General features: G+C 39.1%; 1 protein-coding gene across 4 annotated transcripts in view; it reads left to right on the top strand.

Annotated features, from left to right (window-relative positions):
- Positions 1–24,269, top strand: part of NRP1 (neuropilin 1) — a 183,467-nt gene that overhangs the window by 3,816 nt on the left and 155,382 nt on the right. For all 4 annotated transcript variants that reach the window (XM_036759560.1, XM_036759564.1, XM_036759563.1 and 1 more), the window contains exon 2: positions 226–400. In XM_036759560.1, the coding sequence (XP_036615455.1) occupies positions 226–400 (175 nt within the window). The remainder of the gene's footprint in view (positions 1–225; positions 401–24,269) is intronic.

The following is a 24,269-nucleotide window of genomic DNA, read 5'->3' as shown; positions in this document are numbered from 1 at the left end:
TCTCCATACTGTGCAAATGCTTGGGAGATTAAACGATGATCTTGTTAGAACTACTTCAAACAACAATACTTGAAGAACATGGGGAGGGGGGGGAATGACCAAAATGTTTCCCTGAAAAGAGTTCTGGAAAGTTTAACAACTGATAAGTTGTCAAGAAAGCTAGACTGTCAAACTGTCATCTGTAAAGAAAAGATGAACTACTAAAGCATGCTATTTTCATTCCAGGTAAATGTGGTGATAATATAAAAATTGTAAATCCTGGGTACCTTACTTCTCCTGGCTATCCTCATTCTTATCACCCAAGCGAAAAATGTGAGTGGCTTATTCAGGCTCCAGACCCATACCAGAGAATTATGATCAACTTCAACCCTCACTTTGATTTGGAAGACAGAGACTGCAAGTAAGTCCGCTTGTCTGAACAGGGCACTATGGCACCATCTAGTGGTCAGAAATGTCTATGGGGAGAGCCACAGTAGAATGGGGGAAAAGGGAAAAACCAGCTGATGTGTGCAAGATGGTTTATGAATGAATAAAAGAGCATCTGAAGCCAGACCAGATCATGTGTTAGTGGTTTAAGGCATGAAAAGAATATCTTTAGTGATGTCTGAGCCTCAAGTCATGCAAGATTATCTTTAATTTTGTTATCTCTTTGTCTCTTTTTTCTCTAATGTAGGAAGGGGCCTGTTGATTTTTGCTGTTTAAATTCTTGGTGTTTCAGTCATTTTTTTTCTTGGAGGGGTATGAGAATAGTAAATAAAATATCTGCCTAGAATTTTTATAAAAAATTGCAAGGCACGAAAATTTACTGCAACCACAAACAGCGAGGTCAGACATTTTTAGCAAATCTATGGAACATTTTACTATTTAAGAACTATATTTATCTTATTTATGCTTGACATGGGAAACCATAAATTGTATTGGATGACAATAAGTCATGTAGTGGTAAAAATAGGATAAGTGAATTTTCTGGTGGAATAAATAATAGCTTTTTATGAAGACATTCTAAAAATCAGTGTCTAAGTGCAAAGATTGATTAAATTGGTGTCTCACATATGGGACAATGTCTTTTCCCATTTCCAGGAAAGAGTAGAATTTTAAGTGCCTTGACTTAGCTTTTCTATTAATTTGTTAAAGAGTCCAATTATGCCTGACTTCATTATTAAAATAAAAGGCATTTCTACATATAGGTATGATTTAAAAAAAAACACTTGACTTATTAGGAAGATATATGCAAACACAATTTCTTTGTGATAATAACCCAGGTCATCTTTTCTGCTTTTTGGTGTATGTTTGCCTTATCTGCTATAGAGAAACACTAAGTGAGGTGTGCTTTGAATATGAATAAATACTGCATTCAGCTCAATTTAGTGTTTATTTATCTACTGTGTATACTTAGCAGTCCTCCTGTCTGTCTTACTCACATCATTATATGCTATATTCTTACCTACACTCTTGTCTCTACTCTCCAGAGGTATTGAATTGGTATTCATATCAATCATTTGTGGAATTCAGGCATAGAAATCTTTTTATCAAGGGAGGGAGAAAACTATTTAGGTGTCAAATCTGTAATGTTTCTTGGGGAATGACACTCTCCTCAGGTTTAAAGAACAGTCTCTCACTTATAATGTGATGTATGTAGCCACTTCAATGCTATCTAGGTATATTTATTAATAAGTAAATTCTGTATGTTGTTCTTGCTCACAAAGGACCTTTTCTTCTAAAAAGGGTAATACTACAAATTATTATATTACATAAAATGTATAAACATTCACACCGATAGGATTTTTACAACCATCCGCAAAGCTATTTTAGTAAATATGTTGTTATAGGGCAGCATGTGGGAAAGGAGGTATTCTGTTAATCCAATATTCTGGTTAAAGGAGAGCTATTGTAAATACATAGATGGGTAAAAATTGTCAAAGAATTAAAATGTAAGAAGATGTTCTATAAATAACATTCATCTTTATTTGATGATCCATAAGTACTACAAGGATCACAGATTAAGGGACCGTGGAGGATATGGAGTCTTAGCCTTCCCTCTTCCTGCCACCATTTTCCAAATGAGGAAACTGAGGCTGAACCACTCAGCTACTAATTGTCCAGAACAGGATTTAGACCTAGGTCTTCCTGACTCCAGCTCCAATATGCTATCCTCTATGCCACACCGTCTCTTGCTTCAGAATATTGCCTGAGATTCAGTTAGGTAATTCACAAACATTGCGGCATACATGTCTAGAAATATCATTTCATAGAGAGTTTTGCTGATCAGAATGCCAGACAACAGGGAATTTGCTATAGTTTGCTAGTTTGCTCTGCTGGGTGAATTTGTAGTGCCTGTCACCTAGACAACCTGAGTACCTAGTCTCTGGCTTGTTTGGTTGCTTCTTAATGCCCATACCCCAGTAGACATTTCCTGTAAGAAACCTTTTTTGTATCTTGTATAATCATATTATTCCAGTAAGTAAGGTACTTTTGGACTTGAGTCTAAATTATTTCCTATTTCTTGATCTGTAAATTATTACCATATGTATATAATACAAGAATTCTAAGGAGTCTCCGCTGTGTTAGAAGTTTCAATATTGGAAGTCAATAAAGGGTAATCTGAAGGAGAGGGAAAGGGAGAGGAAGAGGGAGAGAGAATTAAGTAATAGGGGAGATTTGAATTTCTAAAAAGGGATATCATCAGTAATTTTGAAAAAAATTAAAGAAAACTGGTGAGGCTAAGAAGACTACATCAAATAATCGCAGAATGTTAGGTCTGGAGGGAGAGAGATTATAGAGAATACAGCTCCCTCATTTTACAGTAAGTGACTTGCCTAAGGTCATCCAGGCAGAACTAGCTGAACAGACAGATTTAGAAAAAAATTACATTCTCTGAATAATTGCATTTATAGTTTATTTCTAAGTTGCTACCTCTTGACCTACACAAAAAACTGATTTGTTGAATTTAGTGGGAAGAGAGATAGAGAGAATGCGTGTGTGTGTGTGTGTGTGTGTGTGTGTGTGTGTGTGTGTGTAGTGTTAAGGATGAGTACTTTTGTCCTATACTTTGTAATATTGCTCCTTGACCTTGTAACTAATGGGAATCTCAAATGTGCAGAAACACCAAATTCTGACTCTCTTCTGCTGCCATACAAAATACTATGCTAGCATACAACAGAGATAACGCGAGTAGATCCTGGAAGTGTGGCCACATTTTTCATCTCTTAGGTAGGTAGAAGATAGAACCAGCAGCTTTTGTTGATAGCAATTTGGCACCTAATATTGGGAAGAATTTCCTTGGAAGGGGGAGAGAAGAAGAAATATAGTAAGAATATACACATTCACAAGTTGAACCTCCTCAGGAAGCATAGTTGAGAAAGGCAGACTACATTGGATTCTAATTTCAGCTCTTCGCCTAGCAAACTGTTGATCTCAAGGAACTCACCTAATCATTCTGTGCCTCAGTTTCCTTGTGGAGTTATATGTTTTACCTATCTTAGAAGATTATTATTTAAATAAAATGAGATCATAAATGTAGAAGCATCCTCAATTGCTGGAGTCCTCTGTCCCTGACTGCTTTGCATGTGGTTTGTATTCATTTTCTGTATATTTATTTTTGTACGTCTTCCTTTCCACCATAGAATGTAAGTATCTTGAGAGCAAGAATGACTTCATTTGTTATCTTTATATCTTGAATGCCTAACAAAGTACCTAGCACAGAGTAGGTGCTTAAGAAATGTTAGTTCATTGATTGATTTGGAAAACTAAAAGCAATCCTCAAATGTTAACCACTTTAATTTTCATTATATCATTCCCAGAATTTGAATCAGTGACTAAATATTTAAAACTTAGAAATCCTAATATTACCCTGAAAGCATTGATCTAGAAATTGTGGTGGTTAGTAGTTTAGAGCTATTTTGCAAATTAAAATTTAATGCTATTTCACCACATGGAATTTGCATGTCGTTGTCTTGTTTTGGCCCCCTTGAGTAAGTTTAATACTGTGGACAATGAGTGATTTTGAGAGTGTGGGCATTTCCTCCATTGGCACAAATCACATTCTCTGCTTTAGTTGATGGTTTTATGAGTTGTTATAGATCCAGTCCCTCCGTTTAGCACTCCCCCCCAAACAATATCACCTGATGGCCAATCTCTCTGCATTTATCCAAGCTGATCTTTGGTCAACAATCTGTTGCCAGGCTGTATCAGAAGCCTTTTCAAACATAGTAGGAGACGCCAGAGCCTAGGACTCTGGTCATCGGCTTGGAGAACCCAGGTTCAAGTCCATGCTATGATCAGGCATCCAAGTAGGATTTTAATGGAGAAAGGCCAACTTGTATTCTGTAAAAGCAGGAGCAGGTGGGTCTAAGATAAAAACTCATTGTAGAGAATCTTAGAGAGCCAAGTCAGCAGTTTCCATTTGTGGGGATTGAAGATAGAGAAGTAATTAGACTTTCACAATGAACAAGTCAGGACTAATGGAACAATATCCTAAGGATAGGATTAGTGGGAAAACATTCCGGAAATTCAGTGTTGCAATCAACCAGTACAGTAGTCACAGGCTACCACAGAAAAGTCTCAGTGCTATATTGAACTAAGGAACTGACTTCTTATTTTAAAGGCGATAGGGAGAAGAGCTAATCTTTAGAGTCACTCTGTCAACAGTGTAGGGGGGTGATTCCCTTGTTTTAGATTTTTTTTTTTTTGCTTTTTGGCAGGGCGATTGGGGTTAAATAACTTGCCCAAGGTCACACAGCTAATACATGTGTCAAATGTCTGAGGCTGGATATGAACTCAGGTCCTCCTGACTCCAGGGCCGGTGCTCTACTCACTGCGCCACCTAGCGGCCCAGATGATTCCCTTGTAATCCAAGAAAAATGAATTGTTAAATTCAATTGTAACAGATTATGCTTATTATTGACTCTGAGATTGTCTCCAGGTTGTATAATGTTTCTTTGTAGGGTTCAAAGGGGTTTGCAATCTCCCAGAATGTTAGTTGTACTACCTTTTTTTTTTAATTCTAGGGGTAGGGGTAGTAAGTAGACAATGATTTCTGACACAGAAGGAAGTATGGAAGGAAGGAGAGAATGGTCCCTTTTCCTTTTTACACCAGTAAAATCTTGCTCGTTTGTGAAGTGACAAGAGACCGTTGGAAGCAAAGGAGAAAGAGGGAAACTGACCCATGAAGCATCTGGTGAAGCATTGCTCAGAACATTTTAATGCCCGCTGTATGTTGTAAATGGCTTTCGGTGTTTACATTAGGTTAGCTGGGTCTTACTCCCCTAAGGTTTCCTTTCTGTGGTAAAGCAGACATCTTGAATCTCATAAAACTTTATATCTGTATAATAAACAAGAATGTCACTGATACAGTAGTTAGAATTTATGGAACTTTTCCGGTTTCCCAGCAATGCAAACTATCAGCATGATAATTTATAATGGTTTGTGACAAATGCTGTTGAGCGAAGAGGTGTGTGGTTACATTCAGATCAGATGTCGTCATCTGGGGAGCAATAAAAATTTCACAGACATTGGGTTAAAAACATTAAGAAAATGAATGTGAAGCTCCAGAAGATGGTGGAAGGAAAAGCCCAGTAGTGGTCTTCTTACTGAGAAATTATAGACTTGGTGACCAGATACTGCAGTGTTGTTTTATAGGAGAATATGGATGCCGGCCTATAGCATTATTCCCTTAAAGTCTGTCATTCTCCTGTGTAGAAGACAATCTTTACTTTTGTAGAATGATTAATAAATATATCTTATTACTAACAAATACATCCAAAGGGGAAATTTGCGTAAAGTTAATTTTAATTTTAGCTTCATAGAGATTTTCATTACTGATGTTAGAGTCAAATAGAAATTTATATTCAGGTCTGTTTTTAAATCTGAAGGAAACAATAGGAATAAATTGCACTTTTTATGTTAAAAAAGAAAAAAACCCTAAGACTACAACTTGGACTATCTATAGAAATTGTTCTTTCAATTCAACTAATAATTATTCAGCATCTACCATGAGCAAGGACCAACCCCAGATATTCCAAGAAATTAAAAAGTAAGATACAGTCACTTCCCTCAAAGAAATTATCTATTTAATTTTGACATTTTGATAATTTAATTTAATTTCATTGTATTCATGGCCCTTGACAAAAGAGAATATATAAACCTTGGATCTTGAAGGCCATACTAATGGATCTCAACTCTTCAAGCCAGAAAGACTTTGAGCGGGGCCCTTATGTCCCTTATCTGATCACCGGCCTTAGAAAGCTAGGAGGTGTTTGGCACCAGGTTGGCTATGGGGCAATGAGTTTTTCACCTATAACCACTCTTGTTGCTCTGCTTCCGACTCTCTGAACTTTGCTAACATACCCTAGCTGATGGCTAGAATTTGCCTTCTGCACCTGTGGCCCCCTCATCCTAGAATATCCCTCCACCAAACTCCACCCATACCTCTATCCCTCCCCTGCTGAGTTTCTCTCACAACCTTCAATTTAACGAAGGGCTCAGGGCAACTATCTTTTATTCCTCTCCCAGCTGCACTTCAGACTCTCCTGACATGGTCACTATGCCCCAAATGGGCACTTTCCACCTATATCTTCCCTGTTAGCTCCTTTTTTGTGTTAAACTCCCTGAGGGCAAGGACTGACATTATTTTTTGCTTGTGTTTGTATCCCCAACCCTTAGCAAGGTGCCAGGCATATAGTAGGTGCTTAATAAATGCTTGCTTCCTTGACTTGACTTGGTGATCAGAAGTCACTAAGTGCCAGGCACTGGGTAAATGCTGAAGATAAAGAGAAAGGTCAAAGACAGTCCCTGGAGCTCACAGGCTAATGGAAGATACAACATGAAAACAACTTTGTACAAACATACAATTTATAGGATAAATTAGAGATAATTAACATAGAGAAGGCACTATAATTAAGGAAGAATGGAAAGGGCTTCCTGTAGAAAGTGGGTTTTGAGAGGGGACTTGAAAAAGCAAGGAGGCAGAGATGAGAAGAGGGAATAAATAGTCTAAGAACGGAGGACAGCCAGTGAAAATGCCCAGAGTCAGAAGATGGAGCATCTTGTATACGGAACAGCCAAGAAGCCAGTGGCTCTAAATTGCAAAGTATTGGGTGGGGGCGGGGGAGATGAAGATAAGATATATAAGGTACATGAAGATTGGAAAAGTGGGGGTGGGGATTTAAGTTAGGAAGGGCTTTGAATGCAAAACAAAGGAATTTTCTATTTGATCCAGCAGGTGATTAGGGAGGCACTGGAGTTTGATGAATAGCAGGGTGACATGGTCAGATGCTTTAGGAAGATCACTTAGATAGCTAAGTAGAGGATAGATTGGAGTGTGGAGACACTTGAGGCAGGCAGATCCACAAGGGGGTTATTGTAATAGTCCAGGTATGAGGTGATGAGGGCCTGTACCAGTGTGGTAGCAGTGTACAGAGGAGAGAATGAAGTAGGAAAGATGTAGGTCATGTTGACAAGACCTTGACAACTGATTGGGTATAGGGGAAGAAAGTATGTGAGGAATCAAGGGTGACACCTGGGTTGTGGGCCTGGGTGATTGGGAAGTTGGTGGTACCCTTGGCAGTAATAGGAAAGTTAAGAAGAGGGGAAGGTTTGAGAGGAAAGATGAGTTCAGTTTTGGACATGTTGAGTTTAACATAAATTCGGGATATCCAGTTCAAGATGTCCAATAGGAAATTAGAAATGGAGGACTAGAGATCAGCAGAAATGATGGAGTTCCTTGCATATAATATACTCTTAATAAATGCATATTGTTTGATAATTAAGTAGGAGAACAAGTACCCAAATGAAGAAAATTACAGATTCTTGTAGTTTAAAAAAAAAAGTATATGTGACATCATTGTAAGGGCTAAGCTTGAAAAATGAGATGGATTTTAAAAATTTTTGAAACATTTTTTTCATAGAGTATACTATATAGTTTTTATCATATATCAATGAGTTTTGACACATAACTCTCTTTTTTGGTCTTTGTTATGAATACTATTTCATATTTGAGTATATTCTTTAGAACCAAGAGAAGAGGAAAAAACATTGGCCTTGTTTTATGAGACACAAAGGATGTTTAAAGCCAAATACTTTGCTATTTTCTGTAGATAGTGTACTTTTAACTCACTGAGACATTGAAACCTTATAGAATGAAGCCAGAAAGCGCATGCTGTTCTTTCTGTAATGAAAAAGAAAACAGTCCCATTGGAACATTTCATAGTTTTGGTCAGTATCTACTTCCAGCAGAAACATTTTTGAGCTTCGTATGGGTTGCATAAGCTACAGCCTTATTGAAATCTCAACAAAATATTGATCTGGCATCCAGTGCACGGGGAAGTCAGGCTCCCCAAATATCTTTCTTCATTATCTGAATCCTTCCATCTCTGCATTAGATCTCCAGTGAGTTCCCAAGGATGTGCAATATAAGGGGAATGACATTTTAAAGGTCCACCAGCAGGTTCATTCCAATTGAAAAATGGATGCAGTGAGCAGAGAATGAACCCTTTCCAGGAAAACCACAGGTCCAGCTTATTGTTACCACCTGGACTATAGCTGGTTTCTATTCAGGTAGACAATTATCTGCTTTTTTCCTCTGACTTTTTTCCCCAACAACACTGATTAAATTTGAGCAAAGCCCTATGCATGTAATAAAAATTAATTTTCTTCATTATTTCTTATTGCAAGCAATTCAATTTGATCAGAGCAAAATTTTGAATATAACAAAGTTGCTTTGTTTGTTGTTTTTGTAGTTAAAAGTGTGTTTGTGTGTGTTTATGCGAGCAAGAGAGAGAATGAGGGAAGGAAGGAAGGAGAGAGAGAGGGAGAGGGAGGGGGAGAGAGACAGTTAGTTAAATTTTATCAAACCAAATCAACATGTAGCTAGTGTTTCCAATTTGGTATCTTTTTTTTAATAGCCCCTAAGAGAAGGCTTAGATGTACCCTCCCCTTCTTTTCCTTTCTATCATATACTCAGTTTTCATGTACTTTTTGCTACTTTCCCCAGTAGAGAGCCAACATACAGGTATGAGCTTAAAAAATCAACTTCCTAATTAATGCTCTAATACTCATCTTAGGGCTGATAATTAAGTATAAAGAAGAACAAGACGCAGGATTAGTGTTCAGATCATGTTCCAAATGCCTCTTAATTGGGTGTTTGTAATCAATCCTGATTGTGAGAGTCAGTGAGTTGGCAGGAGATAATGCACACACAAAGAGCCTTCCCCCCCTCATTTTCTTGTTGGTGGACTCGCGCCTGGTATTTAGGTCAATGTGCAATAGTAGCAGAAAGCCAGAGATGGAACTCTTTTCTCTGTCTGCCCAACACACCGAGGTCCTTTATGTGGTCTCATTGTTAAACAATATATATTCCTAACAAGGAGCAACATTAAGCAAGCTATGTTTACTTGGAAGTGTGCTGATTCCTGGTCAAAAATAGAGAAAAGACAATTCTTCTGGCCTCCATCCACTATCAATTGTAGGAAAGAGTTCAGCATTAACAAGGGTTATTCTAGTGGATGGGGTTGATCAGCTCTTCACCCAGCCAGTTAGTCACCAAATCTGAGAGATCAAGACTACGGTTTTTCTTTAGGTGGGGGGGGGGGGGGTGGCGGTAGGAATAATTGTGGTTTCCTTTTACCTTTATAAGTTAAAGGAATTAGACTGTGCTTTCTAAAAGTCCAAGTTTAGTAGAAGATGCTTGCCAGCACCTTTTTGGTTCAAACTCTGGCCTTCTACTGTCTAGGGCTAGGCAATATTTCCCACAGAGATGTGAAGCAAAACAAAAAGCCGCGTCCCCTTGCAAAGGTTTGAGATTTTTAAATGTGCATATGTTGGTGTAAATGAGCAGACCACAAACAATATATAATATTCACTTAGCACAGGATTCTCCTTAGATTAGAAATTGGAAACAAATTTCTCACCTTTTTATCCCCCCACCGAGGCCTGGTAAAAAGAATGAATTTGTTGTCAGAAAACTCAGATTCTTAACTTTTGTCACTAGTCATGCAACTTTGAGTAAATCATTGAAGCCTCAGTTTCCTGATCTGCAAAATGGAAACAGTACTGCCAGCCCTGCCTGTCTCACAGGGTTATGGTGATGATCGAAAGAGACAGGTTTTGTGGAGCACTCTCTAAGCCATGAAGTGTTATATCAGCATCAGCTATTATGAAATCATGAAGTTTGGGGTGTATATAATATTTATTTGAAGCTGAGTAACCAGGCAATACTTGGGTTAAATTTTTAATTATGTTAAAAGACCACTTCAGATAATGTTATATCTAGTGAATAAAAAAAAAAAGAAAACTAGATTAGGAGACAGGAAAACTGGAATCCTTTTCTAGCTCTGGGAACTTCAGGCAAATAGTAAAAAAAAAAAAATCCCCTCTTCCCAGCTCCCCGTTTGTGAAAGTGGTGAACATGGTGCCATAGGGGTTAATGGGATGCTGTTTGCCCAGAGCTATGGGCTCCTTGGACAAGTGGGCTTTATGGATGTGTTTTTGAAAAGAAACAGACCCTTGAGAGTGTCTTGTTTTTATCTGGGTTGATCCACTGTAAAAATGGGAGATCCAGGTTTAAGGTGATTGTATGCCTGACCAGTTCCACAAGGGATTAGACATGTAACAGACGGTGCATCCAGGCTGTGGGGGAAAGGATGTCGAGAGCCTAATTGCTTATATTTCTTGGGAGTGGCTGGTCTATGGAGTCACAATCCAGACCACTTATCTTCTCATCTCATCCAAGGACAGCTTCTCTAATTGTACCTATTAGGAAAGACATTATAGATGGATTGGTGTCTGCATTCAGGAAGTTTAGCCAAGCTCCTCTGAAGAGGAGTGGTCAAGGGGACCCCCTGGGAAATGTTTCCCTGTGCCTAAGGCTCTCAGCCTGTCCAGGAGCCTGGAAGAGGTCTAGACAACCATCAGTGTGCCAGAGGGAGTGGCAGGACTGGTCCTCCATCCATAAATGCAAGGGCCTTTTTTTTTAAGATAATGTTTGCTGTTCTGCTGTGAATCACCTTGCACATAATGCATATGGAACCCACCTCTAGGCTAAGCCCTTGGACTATATTGCAACCAGTTCTCTGCTGTGACTGAAAGTCAGATGGAAAATCTACACTTAGCATTTCCTCAGCTTCCCCTTTGGCCATCCCTAGTACAGTGAGTAGTATAGGTTTCCTCTATAGGGTGTCACTTTGGGGTAAGGGGATTACAAAGATATTGTGACGCTGATTAAAATTAGCTTCCAAGGCAGGTAAGATGCAATACAAAAAAATATTTATTAAATTCCTGCTAGGTACTGGGGAAGATGCAAAATTTGATAAGACAGGAAGGAGCTCTCATAGTCTTGTAGGAGAGAAAGACACCAATGCAGAGAACCTTAGGTGCGCCATATTACATGCTTACTGTTTAGAGCCAAAGTGTCAAAGGCTTGAGCTGTGCCTGCTCAACACTCCCACATGTGGCAGAACTAGATTAAAATATAATTGGGAACCACTGAATAAAATAAATAAAAATACAATAAGACGTAGGCAACATTATACTCTAAGTCAACATGCAGCTCACAGAGATCCTTATGCAAGGTTTAGTGGCCCTGGTTTCTATTTGAGTTTGGCACCACTGATTTAGAGGGCCATGAATCAGACTTGTTTTGCCACCATCTACTGTCCCAGGCTTCTTTCCTCCATAGCTCCTGCCACTGTGGAACAATGGTGTCAGCGCTGCCTTCCCAGATACTACCTCATGTGCCCCATTGTTATTCTAGTATTTACAACTGATATGTTAGTTCATTAAGGTAGGCTGGGGACTTGTACAAGTTGGGAGTGTGCCAGGAGCTCTTTGAACTTCTCTGGGGAAAAGCACAGCACTGGGAATTGGGATGGCTGGATTGGAGTAGCACCGTTGCTATTAACTTAGCTGAAAGTTACTCGGGCTACATCTAAATGCATGAATGGTGGGCTTGTCACCATCCATCCCATGCCTTTTAATTCATCTGTTCATTCAACAAGTATTTATTAAGAGACTCATAGGTGCCAGGGATTATGCTAGGTACTAGAGATACAAAGACAAAAAAGAGTACCTGGAGTCAAGGAACTTACATTTAACTTAAGGGGAAACAAAATATATGCGGGTTAATAAAAACACAACATAGACAAAATAAAGTAAAGAGATCTTGTGGGAGATGATGCTTGAGTGGAGAGTTGATGGGACGGAGGCTCTCCCAGAAGCAGAGGGAAGAGCAAGGGCGTTCTGGGTATGGGGGAATACTTGTGCAAAGGAATAAAGAAGGAGATGGAAAGACTGCTCGATGTCATGTATGGGGAACAACAAATAGGCCAATTTGGCTGGAAGGTAGAGTAGGGAAGGGAGTAATGTGTAATTAGCTTGGAAAGATAGGTCAGAGCTAGATTGTGAAGGGCTTTAATTACCAAATGAATCAGTTTGGGGTCAGTGAAGCTTGTCAGCAGGTGAGTGACATAGTAAAGCTTATACTTTAAAAACATCAATTTGGCAACTATATGGAGGACGGATTGGGGAGGGAATGGATCTGTAGAAATGGGTTAGGAAACTGGTGATTGTCCAGGTGGGAGGTGATGAGGGCCCGAACCAGGATGGTTGTACGAATGGAAAAAGGTTGGCTTTGAGAGAGATGTCATGGGGGTAGAATTAACAAGATTTGGCCAGTGATTAGATATGGGGAGTGAGCAAGACAGAAGAATGACCCTGGGTAGTTAAAAGAATGATGATACACTCCACAGAAATAGGGGCTTTAGGAAGAAGGGTGGTTTTGCTTGGTGTAAAGATGGCCTCTCCTTTGTACATGTTAATTTCAGACTCCCCTGATCATCTGAACAAAGATTGTGAGCTCCTGGAGGGCAGGCTTTGTTTTTTGCCTCTTTTTGTATCCCCAGTGCCTGCCACAGAGAAGGCACTTAATGAATTGTAGCTTGACTGCTTGACTGAACTATGCCACTTGCCAAATATCTAATTCAACCACGGTTGGCCTTAAGGAGAGCCACAACACCTGGCTAGCTGTGTCACCATCAAGTTCAGCAACAACTTACAGAACAACGTTAACCCTTCATTTCTCACTGAAAATAAAGTCTACCCTTCCCCACTTCACAAATAACATAAGTGGAGGAAGTACCTTAGAAGTCCAAATGATGTTCAATGAAGTCCGGATACAATTGCTACAGGAAGCACATCCGAAGGTTTTGTTCCTTAAAATAAATCAAGACTATAAACAATACCTCTTGCATCCTTGAAAGGATACACTTGTATGTTTTTCAGAAACATAGTTCACCTCTAGACTGGAGACAATGTCTGGTACTCAAAAAATATATTTATTCAGAAAGAGCGCCCAAATAGCCTTAGATTGTTTTGATTTGATAATTATCTTATAACAGGATTCCAGGGGGTGGTGTGGGATACTGGGTAGGGAGAGCCAGCTTTGGAGTCAAGTCCTGTCTCCCATCCAGACTAGCTGGGTGACCTTGGTCAGGTCTTGGACTTGCCAGACAAATCTTTAAGATTATATCACAGGATCATGGGATCAGAGAATCTGAGAGTTGGAAGTCACCTAGTCCAACTCATACCAATATGTGGCAGATGAGTTCCTGAGCTGCATTGGTGAAGGCCATTTCTATACCGAGAAATTCCCTAACTGACAAAATTATAGGTTCAGACAAAAGGGATAAAACAAAACAAACAAAAACTATAGCATTCTGTTTTTTAAAATCCTTGATGGGTGGAGTTTCTAAAGAAACTCGTGGCAGATGCTACCTCAGCCTCCCTAGCTTAGATAATAGCATCAGTGACTTAAAAAAGAAATCCTCTGGGGTTTTGTTTTTGGAGTTTGCAAGAGGACTCTGAAATGCATTTACTACAATCAAGACATAAACCAGCCCATACTTACCAGAATGGGCTAAGAGCCATTACCACAGTGGTCATTATAGCAGGAATGCAGGCCAGAGGAGACAGTGAATGGAACAGCACAAACATTCTCATTTCAACAGGAAGTGAAGACCACATCAATTTGTAACCAAAAAACTCTAGACTAAAATAGTCATGGAAATCAGACTTTTAAATCATGCTGGCATATTCCACCTTCAGATATACCTGCCACTTATTAATTACCCTCCACATTTCAGCAATCTTAGCACCTTTCCCTCTTTACCATTCTTCCTCCTACTGGTAATGGCTAAGCTGCCATTGGGCAGCCTGAGGGGAATTCTCAGTCAGTTGGCTTTGAAGGCAATGCCAGTAGGATAGGCGGTAGGGACAGAGAGAAAGAGAAAGAAAATTCAGACTGTGTCAGAGTACAAATGTCTAGTTCCCTCAACTGTAAAATGAGGTGGTTGGGCAAGATGGTTCTTATGTCAGGGAAAACGAGCAAGACACCCTGGTTTCTTCTTTTATGGGGTCATAGAAACCAGGCTGATTTTCCCAATGGAGTAATATTTGACCCATGAATTCTGCAAGATCTTCCCATCCTTGTTCACTCATCTAGATAAATCCTTATCACCTACACAGATTTAGGGTTAGAGTTGGGGGGCAGGAGTTGGTGAGGAGAATGGCAGCACCAAGACATGTGTCTTTATGCCAGAGAGGGAGTTGCTTATTTCCACAATTGGAAGTTTTCTCCTTTCGCACAACCTTCTTTTTCTAGCATGAAAATCCAAATTTGTTTGGATTGTATATAGAATTAAATACAGAATAAATAGCCCATCCTTTAGGAAAAACTCAGTTTCTGACAGTTTGCCAATGGCTGTGTAAATAATATTTATAGCTATAATTTATATCGCACTTTATACAAGCTACCTCATTTGATCCTGACAAAAACCTGTGAGGAAGACACTATCCTTATCTTCATTTTACATATGAGGAAACTGGAGCTGAGAGAGATTAAATAACCTTGTCCAGGATCACACAGCTAGTAAGTCTCTGAGGCAGATTTTAAACTCACATCTTCATGTCTCCAAGTCCAAAACTATAACCAATGAACTACTGAGCTTCTCCATTAATGATGAATATTATTTGTTTTAAAAATAGGTTGCCAGGCTCCTAAAGTCATAGAATCTTTAACTTTGGTCCATATGGTACAACTCCCTCCTTTTACAGGTAAGATTTGCTCAAGGTCACACAGCTAGTTAATGGCAGGGCCAACTCTCCAGCCCAGATGTCTTGATTCCCATGCTAAGACTGTTTCTATCATACGGGTCACTACTTCCTTAATTAAACTGGGTGCCTTGCTGACTGTAGGTGCCTATTATATATTTGCTGATAGGTGGATTGATAAGCCAGCCTGAAAGTCAGCTAAAGTCTAAAGAATCCTCTCTTGAATGTTAATCTTTTACATATGAACCAGCCCAACTACTTGGGGGGAGGAGGGAGATTTAACTTAATCAAGGCACAAAATGCACATGTATACTTCTCATTTCCTTAGTAAACACAGCATTCTGTGGGGTGGTAGAGTCAGGCTTACAATTCTTACTGTAAAAACCCTATTTAAAAGGCTTAGGCAGTTTCCTCAAATGAGTAGCTTAGCTAAATCCTAAAAAATATGCAAAGGTAGTTGTTGGGTGAACCCTTCCCTTTCTGTTCTATAGTCATCTCCATAATCTGTCTAGGAGACAAAGGCAGAGAATGTATTAGCATTGTAGGCATATGTCCTGATTGCTGAGTGTTTTCTGACATTTCCACAACCCTTGGGACTTTGTGCCACAATCCTGTAAACTTTATCTATTGTATATTCATATCTGGGCTGGAGTCCAAACTACCTTTACATAAATTTAACACAAATAATTTAGAACCTTCTTCCTATTCCAGCTGGCAACCCCGATAAATGCCCATTTTAACTTCTCAGCAGGCTTGCCAGTGTGAGATTTTTAAAGTGAATTTCTGTTGTATTAGTTAAAGAAAGAAGCATCCCCTTATTAGATAGTGTGATCACATCAATCCAGCCAGGCAAATAACAGGTAAGCCAGTTATCAAGAGGTAAATGTAATGGCCAAGCCATTGGCTTGAGAGGGTTCCCAGGCCAGTGTGCCTATTCCTGATCCTGGAAAAATGATAGGGATGATGAGAGAGAAAATCAGGGATTTTATCTGCCTTACTAGAACACTCCTCTGATTCTCAGTTAGATTTCAAGATCATGGCAACATTTCTTTCTATGGCTTTGGTTCCATACCCAAGAAAGAAAAAAAAAGGACAGAGTAGATAGATCTATGACTCACATATTCATCTACCTGTTGATACTGGTTAACCCAGCCATGAGCAAAGCTAAACCTTGTGGTTTCCCTTTCCTTCCCCTTTTGCCATTTCCTCCCCCGCCTAGATAATCCTGTACTCTGGTTTTCGGGACATTCCTTAGGGCTTCTCTTATCTCTTCCATGAGCTCACTGAACCCCTTTGGAATTTTTATTTAATCCAGTGATAACTCAGACTTCAGTTCTTAAGCTGCATGTAGCTCTTTCACATGCCACCTGACTGTCAAGAACTCAAATTCCTGCTTTCAAATGATACACCATATTCTGCTCAGCACAAAGTAGATGTTTTGCTCTTTTTTTAAATGTGTTCCAGAGATACATAACTGTTGGTCCCATTGACCTACTCTACCCTCTGTTGTTGTTGTTGTTTGTCCTTTATTCACAAAGAGGACCATGACATCAGGGAGGTGATGCCATGAAAGCAAATTGGATTTAAGTGAGGGAGGGCTGTGCAAAGTCACCAGCCTCACTCTCTCCTCCGGAGCCATCTGGGTCCAGTGGCAAGAAGGAAGACTAGAGGTGGCCCCGATACAATGGGAGACCTTGGCCTTTTTGAGCTAAGGTCTTTCCCAGGTCTCAGTCTGACTGAGGCAATGCCATTCAGTGATTAAGGCTAGGCAAGAGACGAAGCAAAGAATGGCCTCCTCTACCCAGTCAAAAAAAAAAAAAGAATATACAATGACTATTAAAAATGTTTGCCTTTTCTCTCCAGCTGGTCAGAATCATAAACATACAACTTGTTGCTGACATTAATTCATTCTACCTGTTTGAAACAATGGATAGAGCACTGACCTCTGAGTAAGGATGACCGAGATCGATTTCTGTCTGTGTAACTTTGAGCGAATAACTTTACCTCTAGGTCCCTCAGGACTCTAAGATTCTTAAGTTATAGAGTAATTACCAATGCACCATGATGGAGGGAGATTTCTCCCTAAAAGTTCCATATGCCAATGAAATCATGAATCCAGGGAGAAAAAATTGCAGTTACCTCAAGGTCAGAACCGAACTTAAGTCTAATTTTGAACTTGAAAAAGGCTACACTCAGTACCTAGTAGCTAAATGATGAAGGGATAGGAAAAAGAACAATATAGTACAATGGAACCAGTTCAAATCCCATTTACTCCCTACGTGGTTTTGCAGACTTTATCTAACCTTTCCAAGCCCTCAGTTTCCATTATGTGTAAAGTAAAGGGGGCAAGACTAGATGACCTCTATGGTCTATTTCATCTCTAAATCTATGAATCTAAACACAGTATTTTTTTTTATTTTAATCTTGACTAAAAGGTAAACTCAGGCTCAAAAGAACACACCGAAAGTTGGAAGAGTTTGGCCTAGGACCTAGAAATCCAGATCCAGATAATTAGCATAGTAGAAGTATCAGATTTTCAAGCTGGAAGGAATCTTAGAGATCATTTAAATATACCCATTTTATGTAACAGAGAAAGCAAATAAAGCCCAGGAGGGTTAAATGATTTTGCCCATGATTATACTACTGGTTACTGGCAGACAAAACTAAAATTATTAGGTATTTTTATTAGATTGTTAGGTAGATAGCTATCCTTTCATAGGACTAGAAAGTCATGTGGGTCTTCAATGTTCTCTTCTTGTTTCCTCAATTTACAGAATATTGGCTGTTCCCCATGTTCTTTTTTGGTGCTAAACTTGGTTAGAGTCACGTTTGGATACATCCTATGCCACCTATGACCTCTGTTACCTTGGACAAGTCACTTGAACTTTCTGAGTCTCATTTTCCTAATCGGTAAACTGAATGGGGTAAACTGAATGACCTCTAAGGTCCCTCCCAGCTCTAGGGTCTATGACCCCATTTTGACAACTGTTTTTCAGCTTCAACTAATTAAAGATATAATCTTTAGATTTTTTTCTACTACTATATTACCAAAGTTCATGGGTGTATTTCCTTTTGTGGCATTGATTAAGTCTTCCCTAGGGCAGTTTGTGGAGAGCATCATTGTTTTTCCTTCCCATCCTCAAAATTTTGTTTAACCTCTGTATTAGCAAGGCAATAATCACAATATAGATGATAATTGTCAATATGCCTATGTGGTTCTATATCGCAAAATATAAGAGACTCTCCTTATAGAAGACAGAAGAATTAAGCCATTTATTCAGACACTAGAGATCCCCAAACCAATAAGCCCAATCCATTATAGCAGCAAAAAATTCAATATATAATATCACAGCAGGGAGCCAAGCCATCCCATAACCTTCCTATCTCCTGCTGAAGCCTTGCCACCAACAATCACTCATAGCACAGCACAGCACAGCACATGTCTGCTCTCTCCCTCAGTTCTAACTGCTCTCTCAGCATTTCCTGTGGCACACTTTCGTTTTCCTCTCAGCAAGCTCCTCCTACTACATGTGATCCAGGCTTCCTGTGGTGTAAACAGGTCACATGGCCTATTAATGGGTGAGAAAGATCTTCAAATCTAATTCGTTATTACAACTTCCTATCCCTTGCTATTTCTCAATACAAAATTCAGTTCCTATTTCTTACCTAACACCATATTCCATTCCCTCTATGCTCCTGTTACATCATGGTATTTTCTGGCCCTAAGTCTTATCAGACCTTCAGACTTCAACTCTGGGAAAATATAATTGAAAGAATGTCACAATATTTTTCATATATATCACTTACCCATCTATAGTAGAATTTTATCAAATAAATGAAAAGATATGAAGATGAGGAAATTGGAAAATGGTAATAATAAGAAATCAATTTACTGCTTCATTGTGTATTATGCATTTAAAACATGTGCAGTTAGTGAGAATTCTATGTACTGATTGCTTGTTTGGGTGAGAAGCAAGATGGGACCAAAGAGCAGAGGTAGAAGTGTAATTTACCAGCTATGTGTATGGATGCATATATCATATATAGATATTAGATATATTTGAATATTATGTATATGTGTATAGCCTGAATTTTAGCCAGAATTTAGGTCTTACAATGAAAACCCTAACATAGTTTTGCCTTTCTTTTTGTTCAGCACCACTTTCAAAAGTTAGATACCAAAGAATACAAATTACATTAAAAAATACAGAGGTGACAGTTGCTATTTTGTTCATGAATCCTGCCTTCCCTTTACATCTCAAAGCCAGTGTAAGCTGTGTACTTGTTTGGGGAAGAGCAACAAATTAAGGCACTGATTCCAATGCCATTGTGAAAATAATTTTCTGAAATTGTGGTCTATCAACAGGAGATAAGATGGCACTCTGTTGTTGCCTGCTGAGGCCCATTATGAATATTCTATTTCAGAAGCAAATCACACCGTAAATACAATGTTCAGATTCATTTATTCCCACAATAGCATTTTTGTAAAGGTGCAATTTAGTAATTCCACTTAGCATTGATAGCGCTTCATCATTTCAAGATTCTTTATAACCGATGGTTAATTCACACATCCTTGGGAAATTGTTCATCTCTACGAGGATGGTTTTAACATAAACCCAAACATATAAAGATAAAGCAACTTGCTAACAGCTAAACTAAGTAGGAAGCAGACATAATTAAAATTGTTGTCTATCTCTCTCCTTTGACCCAGCTAATCTCAAAACATATGTGTATATCTACGGTACATATATGTATGTATGTATGTGTACATATGCATATCTGCGGGTATGTATATATGTGAATATGAATATGCATTTGCATGTGGATATACATATATACACAGAGTATCCATATGTATGTCTGTGTGTATTTATGTATATATGTGTGTGTATATATACGCATACATATGTTGTTGTTCAGTCATTTTCAGTTATGTCTAAGTATTCATGACCCCATTTGGGGTTTTCTTAGCAAAGATACTGGAGTGGCTTGCCATTTCCTTTTACACTCATTTTACAGATGGGAAAACTGAGGTAATCAGAGTTAAGTGACTTGCCCAGGGTCCCACAGCTAGTAGGTATCTGAAACAGGATTTGAGCTCAGGTCTTCCTGTCTTCAGGCCAGGCACTTTATCCACTATGCCACTTAGCTGCCCATTTGTGTATATACATGTATACCATGTTCACATATGTACACCATCTATGTGTTTATGTATGCATGTAATAAGTGAGAAATATCCTGAACTAATGACTTGAATAAAAATAAGAGAGCTTAAAGAAACAGATTACTGTAGACAATATAAGAAAACAATACCCAAAATCATTACACGTGCTAATTGTTCTCTCTGGTTATATTTTATCTTTAGCTCTATATATGCTATAGAAAATGTTCAGCAATAGATTAATGTTAAAGTTTTCTAGGTAATATCTGACAATACCTCAAAGGGCTATTTAATATTTCTGAACACCAGATTTTGTGATTACATCCTGCGGTTTACCTTGTAATTTATACTGGCTACACCTCCTACCGGTGTTTCATGGTGTTTTGATTTACATTCAACATGATAGAACTACTTAAATTAATGTTGGAAATTAAGTCATTAGTTATATGCCAGGCTTTTGGCTACAACTCATGCACGGCAAAAACCTTATTAATTCAGGTCTCATGGATTTTGAATTTGGGGTAATTGAGACACTCAAATCTGGAAGTTAGGGCAACATTTCAAATAGATACAGTTCTGGGAATCCGAAGAATCAAAGGGTCAGAAAACTGGAGATGGTGCAGAGCTTGGAGACCATCAAAAATTCCAGTCCTCTCATTTTACAGATGAGGAAAGTTCATATAAGTAAGAAGGGGCAGAACCAGGGTTGGAACCCAAATTCTTTGCCTCCAAACCCAGAGCACTTTCCAACATGCTTCTCTCAAGGAGATGATATGGTGTGATTTCTTTTTTTTTTTTTTTTTTGGCAGGGCAATTGAGGTTAAGTGACTTGCCCAAGGTCACACAGCTAGTACATGTGTCAAGTGTCTGAGACTAGACTTGAACTCAGGTCCTCCTGACTCCAGGGCCAGTGCTCTACTCACTGCGCCAACTAGCTGCCCCATGTGGTATGATTTCTTGTTGCAGTGAAGGTGATGAAGGCCACCTCTGACAGCAGAGGTCTGACTACCTTCTCTTCCTCAATGTTATCCAGGGACTCTAGTCAAGATGTTCTAAGTCTTCTAGGCCAGTGATATCAAACTCAAATAGAAACAGAGGCCACAGTATTAAGGGATCACATATTGACTTGGAAAACCACATATTAACATTATCTTTGTTGTACTATATTTTCTTTTTTTTTGTTAAATATTTCCCAAGTACATTTTAATCTAGTAGCATGTTTGACACCTCTGGTCTAGGCCGTCCTCTGAATCTGGAACTAATCTGGAGCCAATATTGGGCATAATCCCTGGCTCTTTAATCAAAGCCACCAATATTCTATATGCGGCAGCTAGGTGGTACAGTGGATAGAGCACAGGGCCTGGAGTCAGGAAGACTCATGTTCATGAGTTCAAATCTGGTCTTAGATACTTACTAGCTGTGTGACCCTGGGCAAGTCATTTGACCCTATCTGTCTCAGTTCCTCATCTGTAAAGTGAGCTGGAGAAGGAAATGGCAAACCACCCCAGTAGTTTTGCCAAGAAACCCCAAAATGGGGACACGAAAAGTTGGACCCAACCAAAATGGCTGAACAACAATAAATATATAGATATAAATATAAATAGTCAATTATTTTTACAATGGCATTTAATTAAATAGTCAAAGAAATCAATGACCACATCACAGATTCAGATCAGACTAGGTATGTCAAACATGTGGCCTCTCAGTGTTCAGCCAACAGCACTCCCAAGTGTGGCGCAAATCAGATTAAGACGTAATTGTGAAATATTTGACAAAATAAGAACATCAATAAAAAATGAAAATATAAGCACGCATGGTTTTCTTAGTCAATATATGCCCTCAGGGATCCTTATGTGTGGTTTAGTGGGCTCCATTTCTATGTGATTGGTCTAAAGCACTCAGCACATTCCAACTACAATCTGAATGGACTATAGTCAAGGGTCTAAGCCCCTAGAACTTTGATCAACTTCTCACCTCATGCCACAGCATCAGGCTTCAGAATGGGGGAGCAAGGAGCTGTACCAGACAAAGAAGGCAGCCACAATTCGTTCATGGAGTGAGTTTTGATGAGTCCTCCAGTAGGGTTAGGCTCCAAACTTGGCAGAGACAATGTTCCTGTCATGATGTGACTGAATCAGGTGTTCTCATTTGTTTCCAGAGCAACCACAGTCGGGAATTGGCTCTTACTCTAAATTAAAAAAAAAAAGACAAAAAAAGGTCCCTGGAAGAGGGAAGGCTTGGGTCACCCATCAGGATCTTTTCTTTAGACTTGATGGCTGGCTTCTACCGTCCTTTGTCTCCTTGATACTTTTCACTCATCAGAGAGCCTGTACCTTGTTCTGACCTCCTTGTCATACTGTTTGTCTCCCGATTCCAGTCCAGGGTGGGGGTGGGGGGTCTTATATGTGACCTCCTACTTCCATCTATACTCCAGAGTGACAAGATCCACAGAACATCAACAATATAGCAGTATCTGTGTTTAAAAGAGGAAAAGTCTGGTCGCTTTGGTGCTACTCTTGAAGTCACCTCCTATAATAATTTGGATTACTGAGTGCATCCTGCCCATTAATAGTAAAAATAATGATAGCTAGCATTTATGTAGTGCTCCAAAGTTTTCTATGCCCTTTACATATGTAATCTCATTTGGTCCTCACAGTAACCCTGTGATAGGTACTACTAGTATCTCCATCTTAAGGTGTGGAAACTGAGGCTGAGTGATGGCTTGCCAAGGGTCACAGAGCTAGTAAGTTTCTGAGTCAGGATTCAGACTCCGATCTTCCAGACTCAACATCCAGTGTTCTATCCACTGTGCAACCTAGCTGCCCTGTCTTTAGATGGAGGTTTTCCTCTCTAAAGGCTGTCACTTCGGAGTCATTCAGAGATTGAACAATTAGACAGGGTAAAGCTAGAGAGAGTTGGGGTCACCATAGCCTGGCTGTGCAAGGTTCACAAGTGAATAGTAAAGGGAAAAGGAAAAAGGAAAAACTATGGAGAAACTAGGCCAGTTAGTTCTTCCTATCGTGGCTCTGCTACTTACTGTCTGCATGTCTTTGGGAAAGTCCCTTAACCTCTCTTGGCCTTCATTTTCTCATCTGTAAAAAGAAAGGGGTTGGAATAGATGACCTCTGGGAACTTTTTCAGTTCTAAGGCTGTGATTCTGCGATCCCCATCACCTTCCTACTGCTAGGAAAGGAAAGAGACATGCTTCAGTGGGTAGTAGCTTAATTCACGAGGAGTTGCTGGATAAAAGAACCCCAGATCTTTCTTTCAAAAATCACCCAGCTGTTTTCAACAATGCGGCCATATATTCTGGTTCTCTCATGTTTATAATAGTCATGCTCCCTATTGTTACCCTTGACCTTAGCTCCTATTAAGTCCTTAGGCAAGATGTTCCATTGCGTTCATGAACACAAACGCATGGCTCTTTTTTTCCAGTTCTCCTATTTCAGTATGAAATGCCATTACCTCTTTTCATTCATTCATTTAAACATATTTATTAACTATCTACTATACCTAAGCTTCGATGTTAAGTATAGAGATAAAAGGTTTTAAGAGATGTATTCTTATCTGTCAAGGAGTTATAATCTTTCTGAAGAATAAATATCTACAATCTAAAGCAACAATAATTAATCATAATGATTCATTTTTAAATTGTCCTTCAAAATTTACAAAGCATTTTTTCTCATAACAACTCCGTGACATATGAGTTTGGTGTATGGATGGTGAAACTGAAGCTGAGAAAAGTTCAATGAATTGCTCTGTGATAAATATCAGAGCTGGAATTCAAACTCTGGTCCCCATCTCTAAAGCCTCCACTCTTTCCATTCCTTTTACTGTGATAAGAGCCATGCAGCTCTTATCTGAATCTTATAAGAGCCATGTGGGCAGTCCAAACCAAGGACCATATATAAAATGTAGAGGAAGGACAACTCACTTCTGGCTGGTATTGTCAGGGAAGGAATTCTGGAGGAGGCTTTCATTAAGCTAAAATTGAGAGAGGGCTCTCCAG

This window comes from Trichosurus vulpecula, chromosome 5, assembly GCF_011100635.1.
Source record: "Trichosurus vulpecula isolate mTriVul1 chromosome 5, mTriVul1.pri, whole genome shotgun sequence".
Classification (NCBI taxonomy): Eukaryota; Metazoa; Chordata; class Mammalia; order Diprotodontia; family Phalangeridae; genus Trichosurus; species Trichosurus vulpecula.
The sequence above is the reverse complement of the archived record's forward strand: the minus strand, read 5'-3'. Positions and strand labels throughout refer to the sequence as shown.